Raw genomic sequence first — 21,895 nt, forward strand, 5'->3', positions numbered from 1 at the left:
GGAATTGAGAAGCATTAGTGGCAATTGAAAAAACTTAAAAACGGTTTTTAAACTGGAAAATTTCAGAAATTTGAACAATTTGACCAAATTAAGAAAAATAAGGAACTCGACAAACCTGTGAAACTTGCAAAACTTTAGAAACTTAAAAAATTTGAGAAACCCGAGACACTTGATAAAGCTGAAAGACTTGAAACCTTAAAAAATTGAGCCTTAAAAAACTTTGACGAAGTTGAAAATTTTAAAAACGTCAGAAACTTTGCATCTTTGACAAACTTGTGGATTTTTAGAAAATTGAGAAGCATTACTAGCAATTTAAAAAAATTAAAGGGTTTTTAAACTAGAAAATTCCAGAAATTTGAATAATTTGACCAAATTAAGAAGCATAAGCAACTTGAGAAACGCGAAAAACTTGCAAGACTTTAGAAACTTGACAACTGTGAGGAAACCGAGACACCTGAGAAACTTGAAATCTTAAAAACTTGAGCTTTAAAAACTCGACAAAGTTGAACATTTTAGAAAGTTTAGAAACTTCGTATGTTTGACAAACCTGAGAAATTTTAGGGAATTGAGAAGCATTAGTGGCAATTGAAAAAACTTAAAAACGGTTTTTAAACTGGAAAATTTCAGAAATTTGAACAATTTGACCAAATTAAGAAAAATAAGGAACTCGACAAACCTGTGAAACTTGCAAAACTTTAGAAACTTAAAAAATGTGAGGAACCCGAGACACTTGAGAAAGCTGAAAGACTTGAAACCTTAAAAAAATGAGCCTTAAAAAACTTTGACGAAGTTGAAAATTTTAAAAACGTCAGAAACTTTGCATCTTTGGCAAACTTGAGGATTTTTAGAAAATTGAGAAACATTAGTAGCAATTTAAAAAAATTAAAGGGTTTTTATACTAGAAAATTCCAGAAATTTGAACAATTTGACCAAATTAAGAAGCATAAGCAACTTGAGAAACGCGAAAAACTTTGCAAGACTTTAGAAACTTGACAACCGTGAGGAACCCGAGATACCTGAGAAACTTGAAATCTTAAAAACTTGAGCTTTAAAAACTCGACAAAGTTGAACATTTTAGAAAGTTTAGAAACTTCGTATGTTTGACAAACTTGAGGAATTTTAGAAAATTGAGAAGCATTAGTGGCAATTGAAAAAACTTAAGAAGGGTTTTTAAATTGGAAAATTTCAGAAATTTAAACAATTTGACCAAATTAAGAAAAATAAGGAACTTGACAAACCTGTGAAACTTGCAAAACTTTAGAAACTTAAAAAATGTGAGGAACCCGAGACACTTGAGAGAGCTGAAAGACTTGAAACCTTAAAAAAATGAGCCTTAAAACACTTTGACGAAGTTGAAAATTTTAAAAACGTCAGAAACTTTGCATCTTTGACAAACTTGAGGATTTTTAGAAAATTGAGAAGCATTAGCAGCAATTTAAAAAAATTAAAGGATTTCAAAATTGGAAAATTCCAGAAATTTGAACAATTTGACCAAATTAGGAAGCATAAGCTACTTGAGAAACGCGAGAAACTTGCAAGACTTTGGTAACTAGAAAAATGTGAGGAACCCGAGACACATAAGCAACTTGAAACCTTAAAAACTTGAGCTTCAAAAACTCCACAAAGTTGAACATTTTAGAAAGTTGAGAAACTTCGTATGTTAGACAAACTTGAGGAATTTTAGAAAATTGAGAAACATTAGTGGCAATTGAAAAAACTTAAAAATGGTTTTTAAACAGGAAAATTTCAGAAATTTGAACAATTTGACCAAATTAAGAAAGATAAGGAACTTGACAAACCTGTGAAACTTGCAAAACTTTAGAAACTTAAAAAATGTGAGTAACCCGAGACACTTGAGAAAGCTGAAAGACATGAAACTTTAAAAAAATGAGCCTTAAAAAATTTTGACGAAGTTGAAAATTTTAAAAACGTCAGAAACTTTGCATCTTTGACAAACCTGAGGATTTTTAGAAAATTGAGAAGCACTAGTAGCAATTTAAAAAAATGAAAAGGTTTTCAAACTAGAAAATTCCAGAAATTTGAACAATTTGACCAAACTAAGAAGCATAAGCAACTTGAGAAACGCGAAAAACTTGCAAGACTTTAGAAACTTGAAAAATGTGAGGAACCCGAGACACTTGAGAAAGCTGAAAGACTTGAAACCTTAAAAAAATGAGCCTTAAAAACTTTGACGAAATTTTAAATTTTAAAAACGTCAGAAACTTTGCATTTTTGACAGACTTGAGGATTTTTAGAAAATTGAGAAGCATTACTGGCAATTTAAAAAAATTAAAGGGTTTTTAAACTACAAAATTCCAGAAATTTGAACAATTCGACCAAATTAAGAAGCAAAACCAACTTGAGAAACGCGAAAAACTTGCAAGACTTTAGAAACTTAAAAAATGTGAGGAACCCGAGACACTGGAGAAAGCTGAAAGACTTGAAACCTTAAAAAATGAGCCTTAAAAAACATTGACAAAGTTGAAAATTTTAAAATCGTCAGAAACTTTGAATCTTTGACAGACTTGAGGATTTTTTGAATATTGAGAAGCATTAGTAACAATTTAAAAAAATTAAAGGGTTTTTAAACTAGAAAATTACAGAAATTTGAACAATTTGACCAAATTAAGAAGCATAAGCAACTTGAGAAACGCGAGAAACTTGCAAGACTTTAGAAACTTGAAAAATGTGAGGAACCCGAGACACCTGAAAAACTTGAAAACTTAAAAACTTGAGCTTTAAAAACTCGACAAAGTTGAACATTTTAGAAAGTTTAGAAACTTCGTATGTTTGAGAAATCTGTGAAATTTGAGGAAATTGAGAAGCATTAGTGGCAATTGAAAAAACTTAAAACGGGTTTTTAAACTGGAAAATTTCAGAAATTTGAACAATTTGACCAAATTAAGAAAGATAAGGAACTTGACAAACCTGTGAAACTTGCAAAACTTTAGAAACTTAAAAAATGTGAGGAACCCGAGACACTTGAGAAAGCTGAAAGACTTGAAATCTTAAAAAAAAAAAAATGAGCCTTAAAAAACTTTGACCAAGTTGAAAATTTTAAAAACGTCAGAAACTTTGCATCTTTGACAAACTTGAGGATTTTTAGAAAATTGAGAAGCATTAGTAGCGATTTAAAAAAATTAAAGGGTTTTTAAACTAGAATATTCCAGAAATTTGAACAATTTGACCAAATTAGGAAGCATAAGCAACTTGAGAAACGTGAAAAACTTGCAAGACTTTAGAAACTTGAAAAATGTGAGGAACCCGAGACACCTGAGAAACTTGAAACCTTAAAAACCTGAGCTCTAAAAACTCGACAAAGCTGAACATTTTAGAAAGTTTAGAAACTTCGTATGTTTGACAAACTTGTAAAATTTTAGGAAATTGGGAAGCATTAGTGGCAATTGAAAAAATTTAAAACGGGCTTTTAAACAGGAAAATTTCGGAAATTTTAACAATTTGACCAAATTAAGAAAGATAAGGAACTTGACAAACCTGTGAAACTTGCAAAACTTTAGAAACTTAAAAAATGTGAGGAACCCGAGACACTTGAGAAAGCTGAAAGACTTGAAATCTTAAAAAAAAATGAGCCTTAAAAAACATTGACGAAGTTGAAAATTTTAAAAACGTCAGAAACTTTGTATCTTTGACAAACTTGAGGATTTTTAGAAAATTGAGAAGCGTTAGTTCCAATTTAAAAAAATGAAAGTGTTTTTAAACTAGAAAATTCCAGAAATTTGAACAATTTGACCAAATTAAGAAGCATAAGCAACTTGAGAAACGCGAAAAACTTGCGAGACTTTAGAAACTTGAAAAATGTGAGGAACCCGTGACACCTGAAAAAGTTGAAAACTTAAAAACCTGAGCTTTAAAAACTCGACAAAGTTGAACATTTTAGAAAGTTTAGAAACTTCGTATGTTTGACAAACTTGAGGAATTTTAGAAAATTGAGAAGCATTAGTGGCAATTAAAAAAACTTAAAAAGGGTTTTTAATCAGGATAATTTCAAAAATTTGACCAAATTAAAAAAGATAAGGAAGCTGACAAACCTGTGAAACTTGCAAAACTTTAGAAACTTAAAAAATGTGAGGAACCCGAGACACTTGAGAAACTTTTGCCGTAGATTTAAATTTCCCACGCAAAATACACTGCGCGAGACCCCTGCGCAAGACAAAAAACACTATTAATATATACAGTTGTAACTGTCAATTAAAGCAGATTTGAAGGTGCCCGTAATCCCGTAAACACATTAATTACATTAATTTAATTAGTAATAAATTTACCAAACAATAGCAGCCCCAAAGTGGCCTTGAGCAATTCCAGGTTTTTGAATAAATAAAGATCGTTTATCTAATCATAAATATTCGATTACATTTTTTAATGCAATGCGATCTTTAAATTATTTATTATCGAGACAGCAATCAGATCGATTTGTGATTGGCGCGCAACATTACGTCATCTCCTCATCACGTTTTATTGGTCCATTCAAATTTTCGAATAAACATTTAAACACACGACAATCCACTATTACTCGACACATTTCCAAGCGGATATATTTATCCACATCTCAACGTAATTCCCGTTCATTATCCGTTTTCACAACCTTGCAACACAATGAATCATCTAAGGAAATTCCCAATTAGTCCACATTCCGTGAGATGTAATTCCGGTCTTTTCAGTCACAAAGCAACGAATTCTTCAACCTCATAAAAAATCTAATATCATTTACACCGGAACAAGCGATAAATGTCAAGGATCCTGAAACCTTTAATTCCGTCGTTCATTGTACTGAGTTTGCTTAGAGTATCTAAACACACGATTTTAATAGCACGCGACCGTCGCGGGCTCTTATCATCCCACAAACAATCACCGCTTAATTGCTCTTAAAATTCTGTCCACAGAAAGAAGCAATTTTTTGAAGAAGAGGCGAAAGACGAGGTTTTCGAGAAAACGGGATACCGGTGGAACGCAGAATCGTTATCAGCGATGATAGCATTTTTAAAATTGGTGGAGGGCGCCTTGGCTTTTCGAATGCGGTGTTGATAAAGAGATAAGGTATCGATAGTGCGGTTATTAGTGTGTGAGGCATGGATGCGAACGACGGGAAATTGAAGTTGAGGATTTCCTCGACGATGGATGGGGATGACGAAGTTAATATTCCGTTGAACCAGATCCACACCCCCACGTCGCCCACTGTGCAGTATTTTAGAAGCATTTTTGATAGGGTAAGTGGATTTTGAGGTGTGATTCATGGGCAAAGTAGACGGTGTTGGGTTATTTGCTTTACGAATTTAACAGTTAGATAAGGTATGAATGAGGTATTATTTAAATTAGACGAATTAACCCCTTGAACTCTCAAAGTAACAAATGTTGATGCTAAATTTAGTGTTAGCAACCGTTGTGGATTCCAAAATTAAACCACAGCAAGAATTGTTTGGATATTTGGAAGGGTATGCAACCAGTAATACGACAATGTTAAGGGTGGGAACTATTTGTTTATTAACGTTTATTAATTATTACTAATTGACACATGTCAAAAAATACGTCGCCGTCCTTTTGAGATGAGTGTCAGAACTATTATGCAAGCGCACACTCTGGAAAATCGTCTGAAAATTTCGTGATGATTGATGTTTACGACGGGCGATGAGTAGTCAATCAATCATCACAACGAGGCGGCAAATCCACGGAATGTCAAAGCCAATTTGATTTACTAGTGGCTTTTATGATCACGTTGCGTAATTGTAGATGCATCTAAAAATAATTTTTTTGACATTACGTCATAGATTTTCTAGAGTTATAAATTGTAAATCCGGTACTGTAATCATTAAATCAATATGAGTGGATTAACTCTATAAAGTCATACATTGTGCTGTAATCATTAATTCAATATCGATGGTTATCAAAATTGCAACGACGTTATGTGAGAAAAGATCGTGAGAAAAAAGTCTAAAAATTAAAAATTGAAAAAAAATGGTCGAAGGTTATTTGGAGAGAACTTTCCTCGCCCCTGAAAAGAAGCCCAACAAATCCTGCAAATTCGAAAAGGTCGCGTTCGGTACAAGTGGGGACAATATGAAATCGAGATAGTGAGAAATCGAAAAATTTTAAAATACAAGTTTTCGGTTTTTCAATTTCTGAATTTTTTGATTTTTTGATGTTCCGGTTGCTCGATCTTTCGATTTTAGACTTTTCGGAGTTCGATTTTTTCATTTTTTAATTTACCGATTTTTTGCTTTATCGATTTTTAAATTTCAGATTTTCCAAAATATATTTAAATTTTTTGACTTTTCGGATTTTTCATTTTTCGATTTTTAAATTTTAGGTTTTTCAATTTTTCGGTTTTTTGATGTTCCGGTTGCTCGATCTTTCGATTTTCGACTTTTCGGATTTCGATTTTTTCATTTTTTAATTTACCGATTTTTTGCTTTTTCGACTTTTAATTTCAGATTTTCCAAAATATTATAAATTTTTTGGCTTTTCGATTTTTTGGTTTTCCCATTTTTCGATATTCCGATTTTTCAGTTTTTCGAATTCCCAATTTTTCGTCATTTCAGTTTTAGAATTTTTCAATTTCCCGATTGTTCAGTTTTTCGATTCATCAATTTTCCGATTTTTCAATTTTCTTACTTTTTAAATTTTGGATTTTTGACTTTTCGGATTTTTCATTTTTCAATTTTTCAATTTTTCGGTTTTTGATGTTTCGGTTGCTTGATTTTTCGATTTTCGACTTTTCGGATTTCGATTTTTTGGTTATTCAATTTTTCGGTTTCCCGATTTATTGATTTTTTTTTCAGTTATTCGATATTTCTATTTTTTATTTTTCGGATTTTAAATTTGCCGATATTTTAGTTTTTGAATTTTTCGATTTCTCAGTTTATCGAGACTTCGGTGTTTCGATTTATCGATTTTTTTATTTTAAATTTATTTATTTTTTAACTTCTCCATTTGGGCTGTATTGATTTTTGATTTTTTGCTTTCTCGATTTTTAAATTTCAGATTTTTCAAAATATCAATTTTTCAATTTTCCAATTTTTGGATATTTTAAATTTTGGATTTTTGATTTTGCGAATTTTCGGATTTTTCATTTTTCTATTTTTAAATTTAAGGTTTCAATTTTTCAACTTTGAAATTCTCGCTTTCTCGCTTTATGGATATTTTGATTATTCAATTTTTGGATTTTTTAAATTTTGGATTTTTCGATTTCCCGATTTTTCGACTTTTCGAATTTTTCATTTTTAGATTTTTAAATTTTCAAATTTTTCAGTTTTTCGATTCTTCAATTTTTCAGTTTTTAGACTTTCCAATTTCTCGATTTTTTAACTTTTCCGCTTTTCCATTTTTCGGTTTTCTAATTTTGAAAAATTTCAATGTTTCAATTTTTCAATTTTTCCAATTCCCAATTTTTCGTCATTTTATTTTTGGAATTTTTCAGTTTTTCGGTTTCCCGACTTATTGATTTTTTTAGTTATTCGATATTTCTATTTTTTAATTTTTCGGGTTTTAAATTTGCCGATATTTTAGTTTTTCAATTTTTCGATTTCTCAGTTTATCGAGATTTCGGTGTTTCGACTTATCGATTTTTTTTTATTTTAAATTTATTTATTTTTTAACTTCTAACTTTTCGATTTGGGCTGTATTGATTTTTGATTTTTTGCTTTCTTGATTTTTAAATTTCAGATTTTTCAAAATATCAATTTTTCAATTTTCCAATTCGATTTTTTAAATTTTGGATTTTTGATTTTGCGAATTTTCGGATTTTTCATTTTTATATTTTTAAATTTAAGGTTTTTCAATTTCTCAGTTTTTTCATTTTTTAATATCTCAGTTGCTCGATCTTTCGTTTTCGACTTTTCGGATTTCGATTTTTTGGTTTTTCAATTTTTCAACTTTGAAATTCTCGGTTTCTCGGTTTATGGATATTTTGATTATTGAACAATCGGGAAATTATGACGAAAAATTGGGAATTCGGAAAACTGAAAAATTGGAATATCAGAAAATTAGAAAACCGAAAAATCGAGAAATGAAAGAATCGAAAACTTGAAATTTTGAAAAATCTGCAAATTAAAAATCGAAAACGCAAAAAATCGACAAATTGAAGAAAAATTGAAATATTGAAAAATCTCAAAACTGAAATATGGAAAAATTGAAAAATCGAAATAGCCAAAATCTATAAATTGCAACACTGAAATCTCAATAAACCGAGAAATCGAAAAATTGAAAAACTAAAATATCGAAAAACTAAAGACCGAAAAATTAAAAATAAAAATATGGAATAACTGAAAAATTGAGAAATCGAAACATCTAAAATTTTGAAATTTGATCAATTAAAATGTCGGAAAATTGAAAAATTGTGAAATGAAAACATCAAAAAATCGAAAAAGTAAAAAATCGGAACTTCGAAATATTGGAAAATCGAAAAACTGCAAAATCGGGAAAAATTTAAAATTTTAAAAATTCAAAAATTAAAATATCCGGAAATTGTAAAATCGAAAACCTGAAAAATCTAAAAATTAAAAAATCAAAAAAATCTAAAAATAGAATCGAATTATAGAAAAATCCTAAACGTAAAATATCGAAAAATTGAGAATTACAAGAAAAATTGAAAAATCGGGAAATTGAAAAATGCCAAACTGAAACATTGAAAAATTGAGAAATAGAAAAACTGAAAAATGGAGAAATAAAAAAGTCGAAAAATCGAAAAATGGAAAAATCGGAAAATTAACGAATCGAAAAACTGAAAAATCGGAAAATTGAAAAATTCCAAAACTAAAATGAGGAATAATTGGGAATTCGAAAAATTGAAAAATTGGAATATTGAAAAATTGGAAAACCGAAGAATTGAAAAGTCGAAAAATTGAGAAGTCGAAAAGTCTAAAAATTGAAAAATTAAAATATCGAAAAACTGAAGAGTTGAAAAATTGAAATTTTGAAAAATCTGAAATTTAAAAATCGAAAATGCAAAAAAATCTACAAATTGAAAAATCCCAAAACAAAAATATGGAAAAATTGAAAAATCGAAATAGCTCAAAATCGAAAAATCGAAAAGTTAGAACTTAAAAATAGATAAATTTAAAAAAAAAATCGATAAATCGAGAAACTGAACCATTGAAAAATTCAAAAACCAAAAAATCGAAATTCGAAAAGTCGAAAAGCTAAAGACTTAGGAACCGAAACATTAAAAAATCGAAAAATTCAGAAATTGAAAAACCTACAATTTAAAAATCGAAAACTGAACAATCTGGAAATTGAAAAAATCTATTAATCGAAAATTTGAAAAACTAAAAAATCGAAAAACTGAAAAATTGGGAAAAACCTAAAATTTTAAAAACTCAAAAATTAAAATATCGAAAAATTCCTAAATCAAAAACCTGAAAAATCGAAAAATCAAAAAAATCGAGAAATCTAAAAATCGAATCGAATTATTTATTGAAAAATCCTAAAACTGAAATATCCAAAAATTGAAAATCTAAAATTCAAAAATCGGAAAGTTGAAAAATCGTAAAAATAAAAAATCGAGAAATCGGAAATCTCAAAACTGAAACATCGAAAAATTGAGAACTAGAAAAACTGAAAAATGGAGAAATCGAAAAATCGAAAATTTAAAACCTCGAAAAATTGGGAAATAAAAAAACTGAAAAATGGAGAAATCGAAAAATCGAAAATTTAAAAAAATCGAAAAATTGAAAAACTAAAATAACGATAAATTGAGAAACCGAAAAATTGAAATATCGAAAAACCAAAAAATCGAAATCCGAAAAGTCGAAAACGAAAGATCAAGCAAACGAGATATGAAAAAAATCGAAAAACAGAAATTGAAAAACCTAAAATTTAAAAATCGAAAAACGAAAAATCTGACAAGTCGAAAAATCGAAAAATCGGAAAATTGACGAATCGAAAAACTGAACAATAGGAAAATTGAAAAATTCCAAAACTAAAATGACGAAAAATTGGGAATTCGAAAAACTGAAAAATTCGAATATCGAAAAATTAGAAAACCGAAAAATCGAAAAGTCAAAAAGTCGAAAAATGGAGTGGTCGAAAAGTCCAAAAATTGAAAAATTAAAATATCGGAAAACTGAAGAATCGAAATAGCCCAAAATCGAAAAATCGAAAAGTTAGAAATTGACAAATTGCAACATCAAAAACCTGAAAGCCCGAAAAATTGAAGAATTGAAAAACTAAGAAATCGAAAAGTTGAAAAATCAAAAAATCGATAAATCGGAAAATTTATAAATAAAAAACAAAAATTAAGAAACGTTAACAATTGAAAAATGGAAAAATTGAAAATCGGAAAATTTAAAAATCAGTAACACTGAAACATCGGAAAATTGAGATATCGAAAAATAAAAAAATTGAGAAATCGACAATTTTAAGAGTCGAGAAATTGAAGAATTCAAAACTTGACCAATCGAAAATTTTAAGAATCGAGAAATCGAAGAATCCAAAAATTGAAAAATCGTAGTAGACCAAAATCGAAAACTTAAAATTTGAAAATTTGAATAATTTAAAATTAAAAAAACGAAAATCAGAAAATTAAAAAATTGAAAAATCTAAAATTTAAAAATCGAGAATCAAGCCTAAAAAAAATTAACTTTCTTGTTTTTTTTTTCGTTTTTATAATCAGTAGACAAATTTTAGAACAATTAATACCTCGAAACTACATATTTCACTTCTTTTTTCACTTCTTTTCTTAAAAATTAATTAAATTTCCCAGATTTGATTTCAAATCTGTTGTCTTACTACAAAAACAAGGTCTATTTATTTACGTGTCATATCTTATCTCTTCTATCTTGTTGATCATTTTCCAAACAATAGCACAAACTTCTCTGTCTTGGCTTTTGCAAACTGATGACGCAATGCGACAAAAATTTTTACATCCCTTCCGAAAAATTGATGACGTCAATGGAAAAATCACTGCATACCAAACTCACAACTAAAAAGTTACTGTTCAGTGGCAATTCCAAATTCAAGGGGACCAAAAGTGGAGACAAATACAAGTGACAATCTAACAAAACCATTTATTATTATAAGAAATCCTAAAAATTAAATAAATCATTTGGAAATTTAGTAACATTGTAATCACGGTTGGCATCGCGTTTATTACTACACATGGAATTTTCGTTGCAGTGATTGGCAGCGCTGGATGTCATTTTGAGTTAATTTATCAACATTTCGAAACAATTAGACCGACATTGCGCCTATTTTACTCGAAAAACGATTATAATATTGTGTGAAAATACCCCCACTTACAATAATTCATAAATTAGCCGATAATCAGAAACCTGAGTGGCTGAAAAATTTTGAGGTTAGATTGATTCAGGAGTCTTGAATCTAGAGAATACCAGGTGAGAGAAGACGCGAACTTTCTCATAATAAACCTAACATGAATTTAGGCCAGTCAAGATGTCACTGAAATACTCAGAGGAGTTTGCTGGACAAGCGAAGAATCCACGCCACTGCAAAATTTGTCACTACGTTACGACATCATTTTGCTCAATGGTGACCCACGTCAGACGTCACCACTCTCCGTTGCCACATTTTAACTGTGAAAACACCGACATTGAAATTTTTAACTGCAAAGAGTGCAACTTTCAAACACAACTAACCCTAGAGTACAAAAAACACCTTCAGGAACCCTGTAACATTAAAAAAGAAAGTGAAAACGATTTTACTAGCCACAAGTATATTTGTAAAAAATGTCATTTTGAAAGTCACTTTTCACTAAAATGGCTGCAACACACCACATCGTGTTTTCTAGCCCCAAAAATTGTTTCTTTGTACAAATGTCACCACTGTGATTTCGCCACTAAATACAAACACTACTTAAAAGAGCACGAAATTCTGAAACACTTAACCGACGACGAAATAAGTTGGCACCACTGCACAGAATGTGCATTCAAATCAAAACTAGAAGGCCCTTTAAAACGTCACATGAAAATGCACAACGAAGACAATCAGTGGTATAAAACCAATCAGAAAAGCCAACTACAATTGCACCATTTATTAGACAAACCAAATATTAAATGGCACAAATGTAAACTATGTCCCCACAAATGCAAACAAAAATCTAACTTAAACAAACACATAAAAGCACGCCATTTGCACGAAAACGACATTAAATGGTACAAATGCAACCTGTGTCCACACAAAGCCAAAGACAACTCCTCTTTGAAACGACACATAAACTTCCGGCATTTAGACGACCGCGATATTAAATGGCACGAGTGCCAGAAGTGCGCATTCAAGGCCAAAGACAGTTCCGTTTTAAACAAACACGTAAAAGTGCGCCACCTAGATGAACAAGATATTAAATGGCACGAATGCCAGAAGTGCCACTACAAAGCCAAAGACAACTATAGTTTGAAAAGACACGTAAATCTGCGACATGTGGATGAACAGGAAGTCACGTGGCATCAGTGCCAAGAGTGCCAGTTTAAAACTAAGTTGGCGTCGACGTTAAAACGTCACATATCGAGGCGTCACGTGGGTGACAAGGACATTAAATGGTACAAGTGCGAAAAGTGCCCATATAAAGCTAAACAGAGTTGTAGCTTGAAAGTGCACATAAATAACCACCATTTGGATGAAGAGGAAATTGTGTGGTACAAGTGCGAAAAGTGCCAATTTAAAACCAAGACGAAGTTTTGTCTGAAAAGTCACACTAATGCGTACCATTTAAAAGAGGCGGATATTAAATGGTATGAGTGCAAAAAGTGCCCATTTAAAAGCAAACAAAATTCGAATTTAAAAAAACATGTGCGGAGTAGGCATTGTAAAAGCGTAGATAGTGAGTGAGACTGGATATTTTTATATAATATAAGGAATAAAAGGCATTTCTGTGATCACAAGAGTGTTATTAGTAAAAAAGTAACTTTTTCGTTTTTATATCCACTTTTATGTTTTTTTGACGTTTCGTGACCCCTAGAGTACGAAACAAGTGGTCCCCCATTTTCGTCTCTCATTTAAAATTTCCTTAAATAACATACTCTTGCACTTGTGGTTTATGAAGGTTTTTCAACCAATCAAATTGCGATACTAAAAAATATGTTTTTATTTCTTGTAGAGAAATAAGAATTTTTCAGTTAAACTCCGCCCCTAGGCTTACCACGAATAAAAAAATCATCAGAATTGACACAGGGCGGGTGGGCAGGGCTTATATTTTGCATTGAGCCAAGGGGGCAGAGCTTAACTACAAAGTATTTATGTCCTTACAAGAATTTATAAACATGTTTTTGAGTATCGTGTTCAAAGAATACTATGTATATTAAGAAAAAAAAGCAAAATATGAACCCCACCCACCCACCCCAACTCAATTGTAATGATTTTTTTTATTCTTGTAAATATTTTGCAATTAGGCTCCGCCCCAAGGTTTGTCAACGAATGAAAACTTCATTACTCTTTAGATCAAGGCAGGAATGGGTGGGGCTTAATTTTTGGCTTTAAAATAATAAAGATTTTGCAATTAAATTCCGCTGCTTTGGCTCTTGACGATTAAAAAAAATCGTCACAATTGAGACAGGGTGGGTGGGCGGGGCTTATATTTTGCCTTTTTTCTTAATATATGTAGTCGTGTTTTTAAGACGTAACGCGTAACTTCTGTTTTTTTTTTTTAATAAAATACTCTATATATTTCTACATATTTTGATTGACGTCTTCTTAGGATACACAGAGTGTTTATAAACAGTTCTAAAACAAAAAATAGAATAAGACGCAGTAATAAAATCAAGGCTGTTCTATTTGAGAAAACTGAAATATCGATATTTGAAAATTGTAATAATGAAAACATTTTTATAAACACTTTGTATATGAAATTTTAATCTCATTTATACCACAACAAAGCGCGTAACTTTTTTTATCTCTCTGCAAAATGTTGTAAGACAGATTTTGAAAATAACTTTACTATGATTTTTTTGTAACCCTTCCATTGCTAAAAAATTCATGAAAATTGGAGTAACGTGGCAACGTCGCATTTTAATTTCAACAATAAATTGTGCTTGTAAAATCTAAGAAGAGATCAATCAAAATATGTGAAAATATATTGGGTGTTTCGTTCCGATACTCATGTTTTTATTTCTTGTAGAGAAATAGGGATTTTTCAGTTAAACTCCGCCCCTCGGCTTACCACGAATAAAAAAATCATCTGAATTGAGATAGGGCGGGTGGGCGGAGCTTATATTTTGCCTTGAACCAAGGAGGCAGAGCTTAACTACAAAATACTTATGTCTTTACAAGAAATTATAAACATGTTTTTGAGTATCGTGTTCAAAGAATACTATGTATATTAAGAAAAAAAGGTAAAATATAAACCCCGGCCACCCACCCCAACTCAATTGTAATTATTTTGTTATTCTTAGAAACGTAAAACACGGTTAAAATGGTAAATTTTTGTAAGGATTTTGCAATTAGGCTCCGCCCCTAGGTTTTTCAACGAATGAAAACTTCATTACTATTTGAATCAGGGCAGAAATGGGTGGGGCTTAATCTTTGCCTTTGAAATAATAAAGATTTTGCAATTAAATTCCGCTGCTTTGGCTCTTGACGATTAAAAAAAATCGTCACAATTGAGACAGGGTGGGTGGGCGGGGCTTATATTTTGCCTTTTCTCTTAATATACGTAGTCGTGGTTTTTTAAGACGTAACGCGTAACTTTTTTTTTAATAAAATACCCTATATATTTTTACATATTTTGATTGACGGCTTCTTAGGACATACAGAGTGTTTATAAACAGTTCTAAAACAAAAAATAGAATAAGACGCAGTAATAAAATCAAGGCTGTTCTATTTGGAAAAAATGAAATATCGATGTTTGAAAATTGTAATAATGAAAACATTTTTATAAACACTCTGTATATGAAATTTTAATCTCATGTATATCACAACAAAGCGTGTAGCTTTTTTTATCTGTCTGCAAAATGTTGTAAGACAGATTTTGAAAATAACTCCACTATGATTTTTTTGTAACCCTTCCATTGCTAAAAATTTCAAGAAAATTGGAGTAACATGGCAACGTCGCATTGTAATTTCAACAATAAATTGTGCTTGTAAAATTTAAGAAGAGATCAATCAAAATATATGAAAATATATAGGGTGCTTCATTTTAAAAAAGCAAGTTGTGTGTTACGCCTTAAGAACAGAACACTCTGTACAGTTAAAAATAATTTTAGTACAACTTTGGATTATGACTTTTTTCTATTTCTTCTTCTAGACGCGCTTAGTATCTCACCCTATACATATCAAACAGACTGACTCATTCATTAATTTTTTTGTGGCACCTGTATAAGTAATTATAAAAACTACAAATTTATTTATAAGCTACCAGTATAGAGTCAAATTAGCATATTTTAGATAGGATTTAGTCGGCAAAATTTTGAGATGACGTCATCAGTTAATAAATTAACGATTTTCTATGGTTATAACCTGAAACCAAAATTTTAGGACATTCGGCTTTGTAGTTTCAAAATGTCATACAATTTTTTCTTTACAAAAGTTCGAATTTTTAGGTTAAAAACTCAGCACGGATTCAAGTAGATTTTATAAACTTGCTGTTGACGTTAAGGTCCCGTTGCAATTGCTGTTCTCGCTGACGTTGTTGAAATAAGTCTACACATATTAAGAAAACAAGGCAAAATGTAGCCCCGCCCACCCGCCCTGTCTCAATTGTGATGATTTTTTTTATTCGCCGTGAGTCAAGAAGGCGGAGCTTAACTGCAAAATCTTTATTTCTGTATGAGGAATTAAAAACCTGTTTTTGAATATCGTGTTATTAAAAAAATACTGTGTATATTAAGAAAAAATTAAAGCCAAAGATTAAGCCCTGATGTAACTAGTAACGAAGTTTTCTTTGGTTGGCAAACCAAGGGGTGGAGCCTAATTATTGCAAAATCCATATTTCCTTACAAAAATTTAGCATTTTAAACGTGTTTCAAGTTTCTTATAATAAAAAAATCATCACAATTGAGATGGGGTGGGTGTGCGGGGTTTATATTTTCCCTTTTTGTCTTAATTCTAGTACTTTTTGAACAACACAATACTGAAAAGCATGTTTTTAATTTCTTGGAAAGAAATAACTATTTTGCCCTCTTGATTCAAGGCGAATAAAAAAAATCATCACAATTGAGATAGGGTGGGTGGGCCGGGCTACATTTTGCCTTGTTTTCTTAATATGTGTAGACTTCTTTTAACAACATGAAACTTAAAACATGTTTAAAATGTTAAATTTGTATAAGGAAATATCGATTTTGCAGTTAGGCTCCACCCCATAATGTTCTAAGTTTCTTGTTGTGAAAAGATACGTATATTAAGAAGAAAAAAAAGCAAAATGTAAGCACACTGTATCACAATTGTGATGATTTTTTTATTCGTCGTGAGCCAAAGGGACGGAGCTTAATTGCAAAATCCTTATTTCCCTACAATAAATAAAAAACATGTTTTTGAGTATCGTGTTCAAAGTAAAAAACAAGCCAAAAATTGAACCTCTTTGACAAGAATTGGGGAATTTTCGTGCGAGTATGTGGCGGCAACCCTGGCTGTCATTGTTTGTGGTATATTTACAAATACCAAAATTCGAACCATTTTGTACAATTTCACCCAAAACCACTCAAACATCGCTTAAAAATGCACTAACTAATTACAGCTAGTGAATTCATAACTGAATTCAAAAGTGAAAAGTTTGAGGTTAGAGTAACAACCACCCAAAGCAAACATTGTATTTAATTTTACAGTTCTATCAATCTCTACTAGACAATCAAAATGTCAATTCTGGAATACGCAGAGGCATTTTCCACCCCCAAAAAAGCGTGCCCCTATTTTACATCCTTTTTCAAACGCCACCCACTACCACCAAGTTTCAACTGTGAAAACACCGACATCGAAACCTACCACTGCAAAGACTGCAATTTTCAGACACAATTGACCCTAGTGTTCAAACAACACCTCCAGGAACACGCAGCGACTGTACCGACCGACGAATTCACAATCCAGAAATACGTTTGCGAAAAGTGCGACTTCGAAACGTGTTTTTCGTTGAAATGGCTCCAACACACGACAACGTGTTTGACAATGGTTGAAATCTGGAACACCGACAAAGATCTGTTGAACGTTTTTACTTTATACAAGTGCGACCAGTGCGATTTTATGACCAAGTATAAACACTACTTGAAGGAGCACAAAATGCTTAAACATTTGAACGACGATGAGGTGCGTTGGCACCACTGTGCCAACTGTGAATACAAATCTAAACTGAAACGGCGCTTAAGGCGGCATATGAGTGTACACAGTGTGGATAAAAGCGGGCACCGGTGGTACAAATGCAAACAGTGTACATTTAAAAGTAGACAAAAGTGCGAGGCTAAGTTTCACCATTCGAACGACTTAAGTGTTAAATGGCACCAGTGTAAGTTGTGTCGCTACAAGTGTAAAAAAAAGTCGACTTTAAACAGACACATCAACGTACACTTGTGCGAAAAAGACGTTAAGTGGTTCGAATGCGACCACTGCCCACACCGAGCTAAAGACAATTTTTCTCTGCAACGACACGTGAAACTGCGCCATTTAAACGAACAAGAGATTAAGTGGCACGAATGCCAGAAGTGCCCCTACAAAGCTAAAGACTTTTTCATTTTAAGCAGACACATACGAGTGCGGCATTTGGCCGAGCACGACATTAAATGGCACGAATGCCAGAAGTGCGACTACAGAGCCAAAGACAACTCAACTTTGAAAAGACACGTAAGTCTGAGGCATTTGGACGAAGGCGATATTAAGTGGCACCAGTGCCAAGACTGCCAATTTAAAACTAAGTTAGCGTCGACTTTGAAGCGCCACGTGTCTCGACACCACGTGGACGAAAAGGACATGAAATGGTACAAGTGCGACAAGTGCCCATACAAAGCTAAAGCTAGCTATAGTTTGAAAGTCCACATAAACACCCACCATTTGGACGGCCCGGAAGTCACGTGGTACGAATGCGAAAAGTGCCCATTTAAAACGAAAAATAAGATTTGTTTGAAGAATCACGTAAACGCGTATCATTTAAAAGACGGCGATATTAAATGGTATGAATGTAAACAATGTCCGTATAAAGGTAAACAGTATTCGACTTTGAAAAAGCACGTAAAGAATAAGCATGCGGTGTAGATTGTTGTGAATACATGTGTGTATTGTGTGTTGCATACATCATTAAATGGGTGTTTCTTAATCATAAGAAAACTATTATTTTTGTTATCAGTGGGGTACCACGTGGTAGGTTGTAAAGTTTTAAACGAAAAACTGATATTACAACAATATAACAACTTTATTAGCAAACAAAAGTCGTGATTAAAAAAAAATGAGGTTATGTTAACCCAAAAGTGACAGGTGAGAAAAACTCGATTCAATACTAATATAAAAACGCCCCCTTGACTTTTAGACGGGCTAAATGCTGCCGCTGCAACACTCAGACTTTTCTAGGACCTGCGCCCCCGTAAAAAACGTGCACCGGTTGTCACTTTTCGACTGCACAAATTCTAACCTTGAAGCTTACACTTGCAGAGAGTGCACCTTCCAAACTCGACTAATATTTCTATTCCAACAACATCTAAAGTGCCACGATATTAAACAAGACAGTCAAAATGGTCCCCCGAAGGGGGACAATGCCCTCAACAATTATGTTTGTCAAGTGTGCAACTTTGACACTTATTTTTCACTAAAGTGGCTCCAACATGTCACTCAGTGTCCAAAAAACACTGAAACAAACTGCAGGAAGCACAAAATTTTCAAACACTTGAGTGACAACGACAGCATTTGGTATCACTGTGTGAAGTGTCCATACAAGGTTAAACGAAGGTCTGACTTGAAGGGTCTTTGTGTGGATAGGAGGTTCATGAGGTGGTACAAGTGTGGAATGTGTCCATACAAAACTAAACGTTTAGGTAATTTGAAAATGCACATAAATGCGCGACATTTGAACGAAGGGGACATCAAGTGGTATAAGTGTGGAAAGTGTCCTTACAAAGCTAAAGACAACTCGACTTTGAAAAGACACATCAAAGTGCGACATTTGGGTGAAGAGGATGTCAAGTGGTACAAATGCGACAAGTGTCCCTACAAGTCCAAACTAAGTACTCCGTTAAAGCAGCACATAAATGCGCTTCATTTGGACGAAGGGGACGTTCAGTGGTACGAGTGTCAACAATGTGTGTTCAAATCTAAGCGAAAATCGTCGTTGAATAGACACATAAATAAACGCCACTGAAGTTTTTAGTTCGAGTTTTGGCGAGTTCAAAGGTAGAGTAGGCTATGATTTTGACAGTTACGGTTAATGCCAACACTAGTCACCAAAAACCCCAACTAGTTCAAATTTAAAAATCCCTCTTTTTTCTTTACAGGCCGACATCGACCACGATGGATTCATCACAATCCAGGAGCTCCAGACCATGATTCGCAGAAACAGCCTAACCGAAGATCCCATCCCGTCCCATGTGGTCCGCAAAATCCACCAGATCGCCGACGCCGACCACGACGGCCGCCTAAACTACATCGAATTCGTAAACATGGTCAACGACCCGAAATTTCGCTCGATTTTCGGCCGATACGTGACCAAGTACGTGAATTTCGTGGTCCCCCGAAAGAAGCTAGGAGTATGGGACGACGAACCAGATCTGCAAACTCTGTACGAAGACGAATATTCGTGTTGCCCCCCCAGACTCGGGATGATCATTATTTCGGTCATCGAGATAATTTTTTTCTGTATTGATGAGGCCAAGGAGGCCAATTCCACGAAGTATGCGGCGGGGCCCATGGCGATGTTGTTTATTTACGACCCGGCGAAGAGATACGAGTTTTGGAGGTTTTTGACTTACATGTTCGTGCATATAGGGTGAGTTTTAGTCGTTTTTGGTGTTGTCAAGTTGGCTGATTTTTGCTTGAAGGCATCTCCATCTGGTGGTCAACTTGATAGTACAAATCTTCATTGGGATTCCGCTGGAAATGGTCCATGGGTGGTGGAGGGTTCTGGTGATTTACTTCGCGGGGGTGGTGGCTGGGTCGTTGGGGACTTCTATCACGGATCCGACGTCTAAGTTGGCGGGGGCCAGTGGCGGCGTCTACTCTCTTATCACGGCGCACATTGCCACTATAATCATGGTAAAACTATAAGATCAAAAAAATCGCCTAGTAGGCTGTGGATTTTAACTGTCAAACTAAACAAACCCGGTAGTGTTGCCAACATAACACGAGACGACTTTTTTCTAATAAAAAAACAACTCTCTTATATGTTATAACTAGTTTTCGTTTGTGTTCTTGCAGAACTGGTCAGAAATGAGCTTCCCAGCAGTCCAACTCATCATTTTCCTTCTTATAACCGGCGTTGACGTCGGTACTTCCATCTATAATCGCTACTGGGCCAATATGGAGGAACATATAGGATACGTTGCGCATTTTGCCGGGGCTGTGGCGGGTCTCCTGGTCGGTATAGTTGCTTTGAAGAACTTGAAGCTGACGAAGAAAGAGAACGTGATGTGGTGGATTGCCGTGGCTGTTTATGTGATATTGATGTTGGTCGGAATCTGTTGGAACACTTTCTACACTGGTTATTTCCCCAAACAAACTTAAATTGTTTTTTTACGTTTTTTTTTTTAATAAAAATTTACAAAATTGTGTTTTAATTTCATTGGCGCAGTAAAGGAATAAGTAGTTTTGAGGTCGTCCGCAACAGTAAAAGAGAGTTCAGATTAATTACGGTGTATCATTAATATATTCAAAAAATGAAATCGGTCCTTGAGGAAGACATCGTTTGTGTATTTTAGTTTCAATAGTTATATTATAACCAGAGAACATAGAGAAGCACCATAGTTTAAATTAAATGACGGTTGAGGACTTCTCAATAACTAGGCATAAAAGTAACTAGAAGAAATGTCATAATATTTTTAAGGACGAGTTTTATTTTCGACAAATTGACACTAGATTTACCAGAATATTACAAGCTGCTTACTGTTTCCTTCACTTTCATTCAGGTTACACGAATTACAATTATAGTGAAGCAAGGTTTTATTGGCATCGACTATTTAAATTTGGAGCTTGCCTTTGGTGGTTGAAGACTCCAATGTCAATAAGGGTGGTTTTGCAAAATCAGCCTCTATGTCGCTTCTCTATGTTCTCTGTTATAACCTCTTCAAGAACTAATGAAGCTTTATTTGTTCAACAAGCGGTGATCGATTTTGCAGAAGGGTTTAAAAATCGAGATAATCAACAATTGACGGTTATCGAAATCAAATTTGCTTTAGTAGATGTAAGGAGGAAGTCCTCGACTTGTGTTGGCAACAGTGTTTGTTTCTAACTAGGAATAAAATATCGACGCGTTGTACTTTCGACAAATTGACACTAGATTTACCAGAATATTACAAGCTGCTTACTGTTTCCTTCACTTTAATTCAGGCCACACGAATTACAGTTCGTGGTCTGAGAACTTGTTTGATCTACAGACCAGAGCGCACTCAGGCCAATGTCGACTCTAAGCGTTCGGAAACGATTTGATTTATAAGCCACGATCTGTGATCTGATATACATCCTAACCGGTTTCGACCATAATTTCTGCTGTTTCAAGTTTCGAATTCTCAGTTTTTCGAAATTTTAGTTTGGGGACTTTTCAGTTTACTTCTATTTATTTTTCAATTTTTGGATTTTACAATTTCTCAATTTTTCAATTTCTCGGTTTTCAGTTTTTCTCTTCAATTTTACGATTTTTAAATTTTTCGATTTTTCAATTTTTGGCTTTTATAAACCCTTTATTTGTCGATTTTTCAATTAATTGATTTTTCAGGTTTTTTGGTTTTTCAATTTTTCTATTTTTTCAGGTTTCGATTTTTTAACTTCACTTTTTTGATTTTTCGATTTCTCAATTTTTCAATTTTTTAATTTC

At 32.9% G+C, this 21,895-nt stretch overlaps 4 protein-coding genes across 5 annotated transcripts; all 4 read left to right on the top strand.

Annotated features, from left to right (window-relative positions):
* Window positions 1–4,701: 4,701 nt before the first annotated feature.
* Window positions 4,702–20,634, top strand: LOC135140168 (rhomboid-related protein 3-like). Of its 2 annotated transcripts, none has more exons than XM_064070595.1 (4): window positions 4,702–5,225; window positions 19,365–19,855; window positions 19,908–20,121; window positions 20,284–20,634. In XM_064070595.1, exons 1-4 carry the CDS (start codon window positions 5,088–5,090, stop codon window positions 20,587–20,589), a joined length of 1,149 nt encoding a protein of 382 aa, XP_063926665.1. In that variant the 5' UTR covers window positions 4,702–5,087; the 3' UTR covers window positions 20,590–20,634. The 2 variants fall into 2 exon arrangements, with proteins under 2 accessions (XP_063926665.1, XP_063926667.1); XM_064070597.1 differs by lacking the exon at window positions 4,702–5,225 and adding an exon at window positions 19,167–19,263.
* On the top strand, window positions 11,133–12,842 carry LOC135140023 (zinc finger protein 711-like). The gene is made up of 2 exons (XM_064070394.1): window positions 11,133–11,345; window positions 11,394–12,842. The coding sequence occupies exon 2, from the start codon at window positions 11,404–11,406 to the stop codon at window positions 12,793–12,795; it is 1,392 nt and encodes a 463-aa protein (XP_063926464.1). The 5' UTR covers window positions 11,133–11,345; window positions 11,394–11,403; the 3' UTR covers window positions 12,796–12,842.
* On the top strand, window positions 16,427–18,267 carry LOC135140167 (zinc finger Y-chromosomal protein 1-like). The gene is made up of 2 exons (XM_064070594.1): window positions 16,427–16,674; window positions 16,722–18,267. Exon 2 carries the CDS (start codon window positions 16,750–16,752, stop codon window positions 18,133–18,135), a length of 1,386 nt encoding a protein of 461 aa, XP_063926664.1. The 5' UTR covers window positions 16,427–16,674; window positions 16,722–16,749; the 3' UTR covers window positions 18,136–18,267.
* Window positions 18,273–19,231, top strand: LOC135140172 (zinc finger protein 64-like). The gene is made up of 2 exons (XM_064070601.1): window positions 18,273–18,354; window positions 18,407–19,231. The coding sequence occupies exon 2, from the start codon at window positions 18,416–18,418 to the stop codon at window positions 19,229–19,231; it is 816 nt and encodes a 271-aa protein (XP_063926671.1). The 5' UTR covers window positions 18,273–18,354; window positions 18,407–18,415.
* Window positions 20,635–21,895: the final 1,261 nt, after the last annotated feature.

This window comes from Zophobas morio, unplaced genomic scaffold, assembly GCF_036711695.1.
Source record: "Zophobas morio isolate AGI-343-1 ecotype UQ-CSIRO unplaced genomic scaffold, CSIRO_AGI_Zmor_V1 ptg000038l, whole genome shotgun sequence".
NCBI classification, from domain to species: Eukaryota; Metazoa; Arthropoda; class Insecta; order Coleoptera; family Tenebrionidae; genus Zophobas; species Zophobas morio.